Source organism: Onychomys torridus, chromosome 10 (genome assembly GCF_903995425.1).
Source record: "Onychomys torridus chromosome 10, mOncTor1.1, whole genome shotgun sequence".
NCBI classification, from domain to species: Eukaryota; Metazoa; Chordata; class Mammalia; order Rodentia; family Cricetidae; genus Onychomys; species Onychomys torridus.
This window is the reverse complement of record NC_050452.1, coordinates 26278840-26292245: the sequence shown is the minus strand read 5'-3', so window position 1 is coordinate 26292245 and position 13406 is coordinate 26278840. Positions and strand designations below refer to the sequence as shown.

Below are 13406 nucleotides of genomic sequence, written 5' to 3'. Positions count from 1 at the left end.
CCTGATGTAGTAGAGTTGACAACCAAGAATAGCCATCATAGAACCTCTCTTTGAAATGTTAGCCGTAAGCCTGGCTACTGTGGCAGCCTGGCAGCCTCTACATTTTGCTTAGTTGACTCTACTGTTATAGTGTAAGATCATCTTTGTCCTAGAGTTGTGGTAACAAAGAGTTTTTAGTTATTGTCATTGACTGGTTTACTTTTGAAATAGTTGGTTTTCTTCCTGTTCAGTATTTATAGCAACACCTTTTGGGGTCATTTTTGTACTAAAAACTTTAACAATGGAATAGAAGACCATTCTTAAACCCAGTTTGGCTAATGTGATATATTTTATTGATATTCTTTTCTGAAATCTAAAAGATTTTTGGTCATATTTCGAGCCACCTGCCTAGTTTTTAAATGTCTTTGTTTATGTGGAATATACAGTTATTAGATAATCCTCTTCATGGAATCATTTGATAAATGGAAATAAACACAGAACCTTTAGTGTTATAATATTTGGAAGACTCCCTAGATAAGACAAAGTATGTAGAGTAAATTATTTTGGAGAAAAGAAAAGAAAGTATTCATAACACCTACAAACAGCTATCCTGCCAAAATTCTGAAAGTCTTCTATTGAAAAGGCTACCAAAGTGGTAGAAATACTTTTTTTAATTTGTTGTTGTTGTTTTGGGGGTTTTAAACAGGGTCACACTATGTAACTTTCTAGTCTTAAGAGGAAAGTAACAGAAAAAAGTAGTATTGTAAGAGACTTGAAGATGATTGCTAAATCTCCTAGATGGTACCACCTTTCCAAGCCATAGCTGAGTGTACATGCAGGAATGCTGACAGTTACTTTTCAAAGAAACCATGACTGTTGAAACCATTACCTAGAGGATAAAGAAAAATGAGCCTCTCCTTCAAGAGATGTTGAAGGAGTACATCCTTATAGTTGAGTTGTTGTAAGAAGTTATAAAGGGGAGGACACAAGAGGAGAGGAGGGAGGAGAAACCATGGTGGTTTTGTAAAATAAAAATATAAAAACATTTAATAAAATTTAAAAAAGTTACAAAGAAAAGATTATCTTTGTTCCCTTCTACCACCTTCATTGGGTAAAATAGCAAGAAAATTTAGGAAAGTTAGATTAGAAATAGAGTGCTCATGTGCTTTGGGAAAAGTCTAGAGGGTGAGATGAGGCCTTTGCTCTGGGAACCTACTATCTAATTGAGAAAATGGCACACTACAAATGGTTACAGACAGATGACTAGACTTCCAGGGAACAGTCAAGACAGTGAGAAACATTGTAGTACATGCTGTTATTCCTAACGCTTGAGAGGTAGAGGCAGGAGGATCAGTTCCATTATCTTGGCTGCTTGAGGAGTTCAAGGCCAACTTGGCCTCTATGCTTTTACATATTGTAAACTGAATGAAGAAGCTTTTAAAAAATTATTTCTGTGTGTGTGTGTGTGTGTGTGTGTGTGTGCGCGCGCCAGCCACATGTGGGGGTACACATGGAGGCAAGAAGAGAGCATTAGATCCTCTAGAGTTGAAGTTACAGGTGGTTGTGGGCCACCCACTATGGTTCCTGGGTTTTGCGAGAACGGTATGTGCTCTTAACCACTGAATCATCTCTCTAGCCCCATTAAAAAGAAACAACAACAACAAAATACTTCGAGATAAATCCTTGAACTAGGAGAACTTGAACCCACTGTTGAAGTGATAATTGTGCTGAAATAGCCTGACAACATTACCCTAACACAAAGGGTATTAGAAAAGCAACTTTTTGGGTATTATTCAAGGAATTCCAGTGGTCTTTGGGTACTTTTCAAATGCATTTGGCTCAAAACAGATTTTAGTTCCCAAATCAGTCTTCACTTTTTTTTTTGAGCTGAGGATCGAACCCAGGGCCTTGCGCTTGCCAGGCAAGCACTCTACCACTGAGCTAAATCCCCAACCCCTAAGTCTTCACATAATTTTATGGCATAGTATACAGCAAATGTCTCTGGGCAGGTGCTAGGACACTGCTGCCATCATGCAATGTACCTCACCCAGTTGGAGTCTCCATGGGATGAAACTTGGAAAGCTTTTCATACTTTAAAAACAAGAACAACAAAAAACCCTTGTTCCTGCTTGCCACATTTCACTTGGATTACCTAGATTTTGATAAGAGGTACTGCCTTCAGGAGAAATGTTCTCATCTACGAGGATTTTCCAGGAAGAGCCTCACTCTGGAACTTTGAAGAGGTATTTGTAATGAGGGTTCAGCTTCCTGAACATTGAGAGATGCTTAAAAATCTCGGTGGTTTATGGTCCATCTCAAATAGTATTTTAATTTACAATAGTTTGTCTATTTAGCAGAGGGCAGTCATGACTCACTTAGTTTTACCCTGAAGGAAAACAAAAAGCATTTAGAACAGATTTGTTAGGATAGATAATTGTACAAAATGAACTGAAGTTTGGACTCTACTGACTAGGCGCCAAAGTAGCCTTGGGCTTGACCCTAGATTATTTTACACAGACTTCTTTTTAGTAGATGTGTTACTTTTATTCTTGTGCTGAGTAGTGGACCATGAACAGCGTCTATACTGGGAAGGTTGATGTTAGTGTTTCTTTACATGTTTTGCTTGGGTCCCTGCTTCAGTTTCTGACTCATTCCCTTCTCTGTTTTATATCTACACATCTGATTCCAAGACTAGCTTTCCTATTGTTTATGTAGTCTTCATTGAATTAAAAGGTACCTTGAAAATTAGCATAGCCTTTTTCTTCATTTGGGACTGTTTTTTCTATTGTTACTACCTGTTAAGAATTGCCATTGGTACTGCATAAGACAGCTACTAAGATAATTCTTCATCTGCCTGCTGGAATGGCAGTCACAATCTGTGTCATGTCTCCTTCCTGTTGGCTAGGAAGCCTTACCAGAGCTGTACTGGATTTTACTGCTGGAGGACTGTAATTCTGACCAGGCTGGTCTATCCCAGAACTAAGAACCTCTTGCTGCATCGTGTGTCATTTTGATTCTTTTCAAGGGCCCATATCTAGGAGGGGATATGAGAGTGAATACAGATAGCTCACAATCTGCAGTTAGTCTAGAAGTGACCATATATAAACATAGTAATTTTTTCAGGTGGCAGCTGCCACCATTGTGCTTATACTACATCTGACATCATCATTTGAATGTTACCTGAGCCTTAAATTACAAAGGAAGATACCCTGTTGAGTTTGAACAGTTGATAAGGTATAATACTTAATAGACTACTTAATGACTTGGGATCCATGGTGTTGGGCAAATGTACTAGTAAATCATGTAGATATATAGGAAGATGTATAGGAAGATATATGTAAGAAAGAAAGCTAAGATATGCATATTCAGTGGTCTTAAATGTTAAGTGCTAGTTTCTTCAAATAGATTCTTTGAATGAAGCCTTGTGAATTAGAAAGCACTAGAGAAGCTTCACATCCTCAATGGCCCTAAAGTTTAACTCACCCTAGCATAATACTCTTAGAAGAAACTAGATTTGACCTAACCTTTTGTACCAGGCTTCACTTTGGTTCCTTCTGTACTCATATTGTCACCCTGTAAGTGGTAACAGCCCAGTAATGGCAACTGCTTCTTTTACAGAGAGGCGAGAAGACCTTCGAGGAGGATTTATGCTTTGCTTTTTGGATGATGGAGCAGGAATGGATCCGAGTAAGTGGTTATGATGACTGTTTCTTTTGCGGAGCATAACAATTTACTATTAAAGTTGCTTTTCTGTGACCTCACTGTTGTGGCTAGTAGATCCACCTGGGGAATGAGAAGCCTGTTGCAACATCTCAGGCTTAATTACACTGTGTGTGTTTGCTGGATCTTGTCCTAACATAGGAAATGTTTGGACAACACGAATGTCAACCTGAAATCAGTTAGATTACCTGTCTCTTGACAATGTATTTATCAGCTTGCACAACATCCTGGAGCCCTAACTACTGAGGCTTCTTCCCTTGAGACTGTTTACCACATTCTAGTAACACAGGGCACTGTGATGGTATTGATGGACTAGGCAAGGATCTTATGTCTCATGACTGAATTTCCTTGGAGAGAAGTTTTGCTGGCACAGAGCCATGCTTGTGTTTAACATGACTCATATCTCTAATTTTGAGAAGTCTGGGAAAGAAATGCTAATTTTTTACTTTTCTCATCTACTACTTGAGGTGATGCTGCCAGTGTGATCCAGTTTGGAAAGTCAGCCAAACGAACTCCTGAGTCCACTCAAATTGGGCAGTATGGCAATGGATTAAAATCGTACGTATGTTGGAAGCCTGTCCTAGGGCTGCTGTGCTCTTGCTGTCTATCCCTTTGTCTCTCCCAGACTGTGATTTTGGAGCGGTAGGAGAGTCAGAGAGGATTGATGATGGGGTAGTTTACCAGTGTCCGGCAGAGTTTTCTCGGGAGATTGAGTAGTGTGAACATCTAAAACATTGTTCTCCGGAACTCTCTCTCTCCTCTTACTGAGTAATATTTTTATCCTGTGTTTGAGAATGTGGGGCTGGGGCATATCTGAGATGGCAAGGGAGTCAGTTCATAATGTATCAGTATGCTTGTGCCAGACACTGGGGATCCAGAGTGAACAAAAGAGACACATTTCTCCTGGAGTACCCTATGTGGGCGTCCTGTAAGTAAGGCCATATAGCAGGAAACCCATCTTCTACCTTTCATCTGTTGGGACTGATCCCTCAGGCCTTGGTTCCCACTTGTTTAGTGCTTAGAATGTGTTGCTCTGGTTTTGCGTGAAGCCCTGAGAAAAAGGTTTCTGTTTCTGAAGTGCTCACTCCAGCTGTACATACCTTTGGATGGAATAAGATTGGTGGGATTGGAGTTTGTGCAAGTGAAATTATGAGTCATGTTCCAGTCTTTGCTGTGGAAACGTGCTGTTTTATTTGAGAAAGGGTGGTGGTTTGATCTGTCAACAGCCTTGATTGGCCTTCATGTGCATTGTGCTTTGGGTGTGGAGAAGAGAGTACTCCCAAAGAAACCAGGGGCCTGGTTCCTGGGCTTTGATTTTTTTTTTCCCTCAGGGAACCAAATGTTAATAATAAGCATTTCCAATGTGCCAGGAGGTACTGTGCTAAAAACTTTGTATGGATGGTATAATTTAAACCATACTTTAGCCTACAATAGGTGGGTTTTGTTAACATTGCCAAATGAAGAAATTGAGATGTATAGGAGTGAAGTGACTTGCCTAGTAGTATAAAGGTGTTTATGAGTGAGTATATGAACCAGGTCTTTCTGATTAGAAAGACTGTCCATTTCACTTTGGTCAAAGGTTTGGATCTCAATCCAGCCATTTAGTCACTAAAGTTGTAGCTTCTTGCAAATTGATCGTACTTATCAAATAGTTAGGATCAAGTATTATTATTGCTTTGAGAGTCCCTAGTCTATGATCACAGTGGGAACCTTCCCCAGAGGGGTCTGAAAAGGTAATTTAAGAGCTGTAAAAACTGAGGTCTCTAGTAGTCAACTTTCATCTAGTCCTACCAGTTCTGCAGACGCAGTTTTACCTTGGTTCCTAACTGAGAAAATGAGGTTCTAACTTCTGATACTTTCCTCAGAGCCAGTAAAATATGACTGAGAAAGTACTTAGAAGACTGAGAAGAAATGTGTAGAGAGTTAGAATGCAGTTTATCATCATGTTTAGGAGGCTTTTATGAAGGTCCCATTGAACTGGAGCCATCTAGTGTTCAAAATTCAGAAGTCATACGAGATGATTTGTGGTGAGAATAGGGTTTAGCAAAGAAGGTGGTGTTTTGGGGTTTCTGATAATCAGACCTATAGTCAGGATCAAAAACAGAAGCGGAAAAAAATAGGGTTAAGAAAGTCTTGCCAAATTTGAGTAAAGGGCAATGCTGTCCACAAGCTGCAGGAAAAGTAGTTCTGAGATTGAAGGGAAAGGAGAATTGCTAGCCCTCAGGGTATATCTATCTATCAGTATCTTGGGAGTTTTCGTGAGTGCTTGGGAAATGGGACATGAGATTCATTTGTGTGCTTGGCATGCCAGTCTGAAATGTAGATAGAAATTAATGAGGCTTCCTACCGTTGTCTTCTCCCGGGGGATTGTAAGGACTAATGAGATAATAGCCATAAAGCCCAGGAGCTGCTCAGAACAAAGGAGCTAAACCGCTCAATATTGAGTGGACAGTCCTGCTGCTGCTGCTGTAGACTGCTGCCCTGCCCTATGCTGCCTGGAAAAGCCTGTCTCTGCCTGTTCCCTGAGGATTAACATGGGCAAACAGGAAGGAAGCTGTTGATTCCATCATGAGTTTTGTTCTCCGTTGATTCTGGGGATTGAACCGAGGCCCTTGCACATGCTAGGCAAGTGCTCTCCCACTCTGCTGTGTGCCTTGTAGAAGACTAACTCAAGGCTGCATCAGAATGAGCTCAAAGTAGCAAAGCTGAGACTGGGAATGGCTCGAGTTACCGGATATGCATGGAGGCCTCCTTGAACTATTCTCAAAGATCACATTTTGAGCTGGGCCTGATGGCATGATTTAAAAAAAAAAGTTAGCGTTTGTGTTTTGATAAATGTTGCATTCATGCTGGTTTTTCAAAGACTTGTGAGGCTCATCTTTGACTCTTCTCTTGACAGTGTTCCCCTTGATGAGTGGACAGAAGGGGATTCTGTGTTAGTGAAAGGAGGACAGGATAGGAACAGGGTGTTGCCCAAAAAGAAGATGATGTGTTCAGGGTGTCTACTGCTGGAGTTGAACTTGATGGTGTCACAGAGGACCCCATGAACCCAGAGCTCAAGCAGGTTCACTTGTTAGTATTGTGACAGTCAGCTGAAAGGAAAACTCACCTGGGGCTTGTGGTCTGAGTGGATACATTCTAGAAGGATGGTGAGAAACCCTTGGATGGAAGGGAAGTTTGCTCAAGAAGGTTAAAGGTTATAGACTAAGGAATCAGAGACCCTTAGGAAGGAAGGCACAGCAAGGAGTGCTAGCTGAGTGGGAGGGGACAAGGGCTGGGGGATTCACCTGGGACTGGTGCCGTTGGTTGTCTTGAGATCCTTCTGGTCATGCTCACTTACACCTAGAAGATGTTCTCCCTTTTCAGATGAGCTTTGAGTCCTTGGGAGAGTGATCTCTTTTCTGTTTCCCTTTCAGGGGCTCAATGCGCATCGGGAAGGATTTTATCCTCTTCACTAAGAAGGAAGACACCATGACCTGCCTCTTCCTGTCTCGTACCTTTCATGAGGAAGAAGGCATTGATGAAGTAGGTTTCAGCCTTGTGGCCTGACACTGGGTTTATCTGTGGTTCTGAGCTCCTTGGAGTTATAGAATTGGAACACTTGTCTGATCTTATGGGATGAGATGAATGGATGCATTGTTTGGAGGGTGGTAAGGCAGATAATACCTTTAGGTGAGAGGTGAAATCCCAAGGTACTTCAGACAGCAGCTGTTCTGTTTCAGAGAAGGAGACTGTGAAGTGGCAAGCAGTGAGAGTTGGATTTGAAGCTTTTCCTTATCTGCAGGATACCCCATTTCTGTGGAGGCTGTCTCCATGAACTGTTACCAGGATACCCCATTTCTGTGGAGGCTGTCTCCATGAACTGTTACCAGGATACCCCATTTCTGTGGAGGCTGTCTCCATGAACTGTTACCAGGATACCCCATTTCTGTGGAGGCTGTCTCCATGAACTGTTACCAGGATACCCCATTTCTGTGGAGGCTGTCTCCATGAACTGTTACCAGGTCGTGCATTTTGGGCCTGATAATCAGTGTCTTTCTTCTCTGATGATTATTTTGTGGAGTGTGTTGCGAACGCATTTTCTTTTTGAGGAAAAGTATTGCTCTACCTTATATCAGAAGCCATGAATCAGACCCCTAACCAGGCAGGTGGTGAAAGCAGGTAAGTATTAGGAAAACATCAGTATGAGCCTCATTGTTAATAGGGCCTTCCACGTGGTCTCACTAGCAGCTGCTTCCTTGCCCCAGTGATTATTACTGTCCTGAAAGACAGCCTAGGTAATAAATCTTACTTTTAGAATATATTGGGGCTGGCAAGATGGTTCAGCAGTTAAGAGCACTGGCTGCTCTTCCAGAGGACCAGGGTTCAGTTCCCAGCACCCACTCCAGTTCCACAGGATCTGATACCCTCTTCTGGCCTCTGTGGGTACCACTCACGCATTTGGTGCACAGACATGCATGCAAGCAAAACATCCATATATATTTAAAGAAGTTTTCCTTTGTGGTCAGTTGTGCACGCAGTTGTAGATGTAACCGTCTTGTTAAATAAGAAATACAGAGCCACAAGATGGTTACATCCGCAGGCAGTTACCGAATTACAAATGCCTAGCTGATGCTCTTCATGATTTGGTGGCTCAAATACTGAAGAACAACTTTTTTTTTTTTTTTTTTTTTTGAGACAGAGTCTGTGTAGTTCTAGTTGGCTGGAACCTGTTATGTAGATCAAGCTGGCCTCAAACTCACAAAGATCCACCTGCCTCTGCCTCCTGATTATAGGGATTAAAGGCGTATATCACTGTGCTTGTCAAAGAGCTATTTCTTGGTGGGGGAGTAGGGAAGGGGTGGCCAGCTTCTTTTCAGGTTTGAGTAATGGAGGTTAGAGCTTGAGAGGTATCTGGGATGTATAGAAAGAAATTCATAGCTGTCACCCAAGTAGATGGCCCAATTGAGAATTTCAGTCTGTTCCTCTTTATTGGTTAGTAGTGATTGATTTTGTACCTGTCCTGTTGAGATCTGAGCATAAATTTGTGGTAAACTAATTGATGTTAAACTGGGCACCTTTTCTACCATTTTTATTTATCCAGTCAGTTGATTTGTTCACCTGCTAGATGTAGTTTGTTGCCCTATTCAGCATATTTGGAAGAAATACACTGAGGCTATAAAGAGCAAACTTCTACAAGATAGGACAGGAAGACAACCTGGGCTGAGGTATTCAGAAATATTGCCTGGTAAAGGAGTCTTGGAGTTAGATGAAGACTATCCTTCTTAAGCTCTTGAGGTTGGTGCTGGGGAGAGAGGTGGTCTTTGGAGAACAGGGCATGGCCAGGTTAGGCTAATGCTCAGGACTTGAGTGAATGGGATTTTAATCAAGCAGTTCCTAGTATCAGAATCTCTGTAGAAAAGTCTGTGATTATTTTGCAGTGTGTAGATTAGAAAGATTTAGAGTGGACCAGCTGAGAGGTCCAGACTGTGGTTAGAGTGTGAGACTCACTGGTACAGTATTTGATGACTTTTGGAGGGAAAGGAAAGGGTTACAGAGACTTGCAGGTTCAGTTGTGGCAGTTGGAGATAGACAATGGGCCATTACCTGGAGAAGGATGGGAGAGAGGGAATATGGAGGGAGGACAGTGTAGTACCTTAGTCGGGACATGCAAAGTAAAGTCTGTCTGGAGTTTGGGGACAGTAGCTAGGCCTTTTTCTCTCTGTCTTTCTCTCTCTCTGCCTTCCTTTCTTTTTTCCTGCATCCCCAGTCCTAGATTCTAGGATTGTTGGTAACAGATAGGATCACTTAAAAAAGAAAGTGTAGCAAGAAAAGGATTTGAGACCTAAGCAGGCCAACATTAAAAGGGGTGTGTGTGTGTGTGTGTGTGTGTGTGTGTGTGTGTGTGTGTGTGTGTGTAGAAAGTCTAGGAAGAAAATGGGAGATTGGTGACATAAAAGCTGAAGGAGACATGCCAAGTAAGAGTGGTAGTGAAAGTTAGTGCCTACAATTTAAGGTGGTGCTGTCCTCACTGGGACTGCTTAAAAATACCTCACCTGGTATAGATACAAGTTCACAGAATGCAAATGGAACTTGATTCCCTTGGTAGAAAAACTAGATGAAATTTTTTCCTTACTTGGTGCTAGAAGGTCACTGTTTTGGATTGTATTCTACTGTAGACTCTGCCAAGATTTCAAAATAAGATCATTTTCAGCCCAGGAGGAATGTGTCCAAACCAGTCCCTGTGGTTGAATGACTTCTTAGAAAACCAGCAGTGTTAAAGCTCCTAACAAGTTATCACCCAGACACACGTTAAGACACTGGATTTCTTTGTCTTACCTGTGGGCTATTGGCCTGAACCCATGAGGTGCTTCATTTGGTTTGTTGTGCAGAGAGAATTCCTTCAGCCAACCCCCTGCTGGGCTCTTCAAGGGCTGCTGGCTTTGAGCAAGGGGTGAGGATATGATGAAGCCATAGAGAAGATTTTTGAAGAAAGGGGATTTTTTTTAATTAGACATAAAATCAAATTCTATAGAAGTTGAGGAATTATTACAATAAAACACACACCCATGTATCTATAATTATAAACCAAAGTTAGAAGTCCCATATTAATATCTGACCTATGTAGTCCTCAGTGTGCCCTGGGGGAAATGACCTTCTGGTAACTTTTAGGATGATCATTTCCCTTTTGGGAGGTGGGAGGCATTGTCTATCACTAGTGTGTATGTATTTACACGTGTGCACATGGACTGACAACGTAGAAGTTCACTTGTATCTCTTTCAGATCTTACTGTGTTTGTGAGCTCCATCCATGTTGATGTTTGCAGCTGTGCCTTTGTTCATTTTTATTACCCTAGAATACTTCAGCTGAGTCACTCTGTAGTGAATATTTTTGTTATTCCTGTATGTGTATACTAGTAAATATGTGCAAAAGTTCCTTTAGGAGTATTTACCCAGAAATAGAATTACTGAGTTGTAGGTTGTATTGTGTACCTCTAGATTCACTAGATAATTGCAAATATGTTTCCCCTTAGTGGTAAAAGTAGAATTTTTACCAGATTAATGAAATGGCCAAAGACTTTCCAGAGAGGCACAGACTAGCATAGGGATAGGAGTTTGAGGAAGGACCAGAAACTGCAGACCTGATGCCAGACTACACAGCTGAAGAGACAAAAGAGCTGCATGTTTGGAGGAAGGTGGTTCTGGAGCCCTGATCACAGTGTCCATCTGTCCTCACTCAAAACAAAGGTGATAGTCCCGTTACCTACCTGGAATGCTCGAACACGGGAACCTGTCACAGACAATGTGGAGAAGTTTGCCATTGAGACAGAGCTCGTCTATAAGTACTCTCCCTTCCACAATGAGGAGCAAGTGATGACCCAGTTCATGAAGATTCCCGGGAATAGTGGTGAGTAGGCTTTGGATATGTAATATAGCCCAGAGAATCTGGGAGCTCTAGAGCCTCTGGTAGTGTAGGAGTGAGCCTGGGTTGGCTGGCAGAGAGAAAGGATTTCTGTTCCCTAGGAACACTGGTGATCATCTTTAATCTCAAGCTCATGGACAATGGAGAGCCGGAACTAGACATAATCTCAAATCCAAAAGATATCCAGATGGCAGAGACCTCCCCAGAGGGCACGTGAGTATGGCTGGCAGGGTGGCAGGCCCTGGAATTGGTCTTTACTCCCTCAGAAGATGACTTCAGGGAAAAATGGAAGAGTCCCTTTCCTGGCTTTCTCTTGGTGGCAGTATTGATAGAGCTGAGAGCTCCTACCTGCTTACTAGTAGGACGGTGGCTCCTCAGCAAAGCTAAAGTAAAGATTAATGATTCCCTGTTGTGACTTTTTCATTTGACAGAAGAAACTGAGGCCTGGGTCTAGTGGTGGTGAAATTGCACTGGGTTCCCTGAAAGGGCCAGGTGAACTGTCTATGGGGCATCTGTGCTAGGGACATGACAGGGCAGTATGTAGTACCTATGATAAGGGGCCATTCTGGTCAAAGTGTGAAGAGAAACCAGGATGTGAAATGAAAGGTGAGGAACTGCAGAGAGGAAGTCAGTCCATAGCTTTGGGCTTACTATGGTGTGGAGACAGTACTTCTCAGTTCCTGCTATCTTCAGGAAGCCAGAACGACGCTCCTTCCGAGCCTATGCTGCTGTGCTCTATATTGATCCGCGGATGAGGATCTTCATTCATGGGCACAAGGTGCAGACCAAGAGACTCTCCTGCTGCTTGTATAAACCCAGGTAAGAGCCTAGCTGCCATGATCTGGGCAGGGAAATGGGGCCTGGCCACAGTTCTTTGGGGTGATCTTAGAATGGTGTACTGTGAAGACTCCTTAACACTGCTGATTATACCTGTTTACCAGAGAGTCTTCTCCCTGGTAAGGATGGAAGTGACAGACAGGCTGCTGGGTTGCTTGGCCAGGCCAGTTGAGGGAAGTGCCTTCTGAGATGTGGAGATTAGCACAGGGAGCTAGCTGTCTTGTCTCAGAGGGCCTATAGACCCTTTACAGGAGAGGAAAAGCCATGGCTTATTACTGGGTTTTGTTCCTGATATGCAATAAGTGATCCCTATTAACATGGACAAATTGAGTAAGGAATTGAATCATTTTGTTAAAATGAGCATGGATTTGTTTCGTCACAAGAAGCCAGGGTAGCACCACATGGGAGGAGGCAGGGTGCTGCTTGAGCTACTCAAGTTGGCTGCCTGCCCCACTGCTGCTTGACCCTCAGGTGGTTTTTTCTGCTCTTCAGAATGTACAAGTATACATCAAGCCGGTTCAAGACTCGGGCAGAACAGGAAGTGAAGAAGGCAGAGCATGTAGCGCGGATTGGTAATGGCACTCCCCGTGTTAGAAGGAGGGATGGAGTCGGGGTGCTGCTTGTATCCAAAGCCTGGGACCAAGCTCCTCTCCTATAACTCTCCCCATATCTAATCCTATCCGAGTTTCTGTCTAGACTTGACTCTCTCCTCCCTCTATCTATAGGACTTTATGTGGGGCTGAAGTGACATAAAACAAATCTATAGGTTCTTATTTAAGTCAGCTATCAAGCCAGATAGTGATTCAAAACCAGTTGAAATAATCTCGTCCTGCATATGGCTTTAGTTGGACGGAAATCTCTAGGTTTCTGCCTAGAAATGATCACAGTTTTCTCAGCTGTTTGGTGGGGGTGATTGTCTGAAGCATTCTTCAGGCTCCAGTTCATGCTGAAGGTTGAATTCCCATTGGATATTTTTTTTTAACTATTGTAATTTATTTGTGAAGCTTAAAAATATGGGGTATTAATAATGTTTTCCTTGGGGTTATGATTTTGAGATAGACTTACTTATTCTATGTTGGCCTCAAACTCAGTGATCCTCCTGCCTTAGCCTACAGGGTACTAGAATTCTATATAAGCATGTACCATCTTGTCCATGACCGTTTTGAATGTCATTTGTCTTTTTTTTCCCTGAAATAGTTCTGTAGTTCATGCCCACAGGCTGCCCTATGTGGCCATTGCTCCTCTAGGTGGCCTTTTCCTTGTTAGCATACACTTCTTGTGCAGCAGGGACTGCTCTGTGGATCAATGAAGGATGACAGAGTTCTGAACTTTTTATTTTTTCTGGGTTTAGCTGAAGAGAAGGCCCGGGAGGCGGAGAGCAAAGCTCGGACATTAGAAGTACGAATGGGTGGAGACCTGACACGGGACTCTAGGGTAAGTCCTCAGATTCAGGTTCTCTTTTCTGGCA

The 13406-nt window shown here is 42.5% G+C and overlaps 1 protein-coding gene across 1 annotated transcript in view; it reads left to right on the top strand.

The window, feature by feature from the left end:
- Window positions 1-13406, top strand: part of Morc2 (MORC family CW-type zinc finger 2) — a 41339-nt gene that overhangs the window by 15331 nt on the left and 12602 nt on the right. Inside the window, exons 4-11 of the mRNA XM_036201576.1 lie at window positions 3598-3666; window positions 4167-4257; window positions 7116-7224; window positions 10927-11086; window positions 11203-11314; window positions 11795-11920; window positions 12431-12510; window positions 13290-13372. Of these exons, the coding sequence (XP_036057469.1) occupies window positions 3598-3666; window positions 4167-4257; window positions 7116-7224; window positions 10927-11086; window positions 11203-11314; window positions 11795-11920; window positions 12431-12510; window positions 13290-13372 (830 nt within the window). The remainder of the gene's footprint in view (window positions 1-3597; window positions 3667-4166; window positions 4258-7115; window positions 7225-10926; window positions 11087-11202; window positions 11315-11794; window positions 11921-12430; window positions 12511-13289; window positions 13373-13406) is intronic.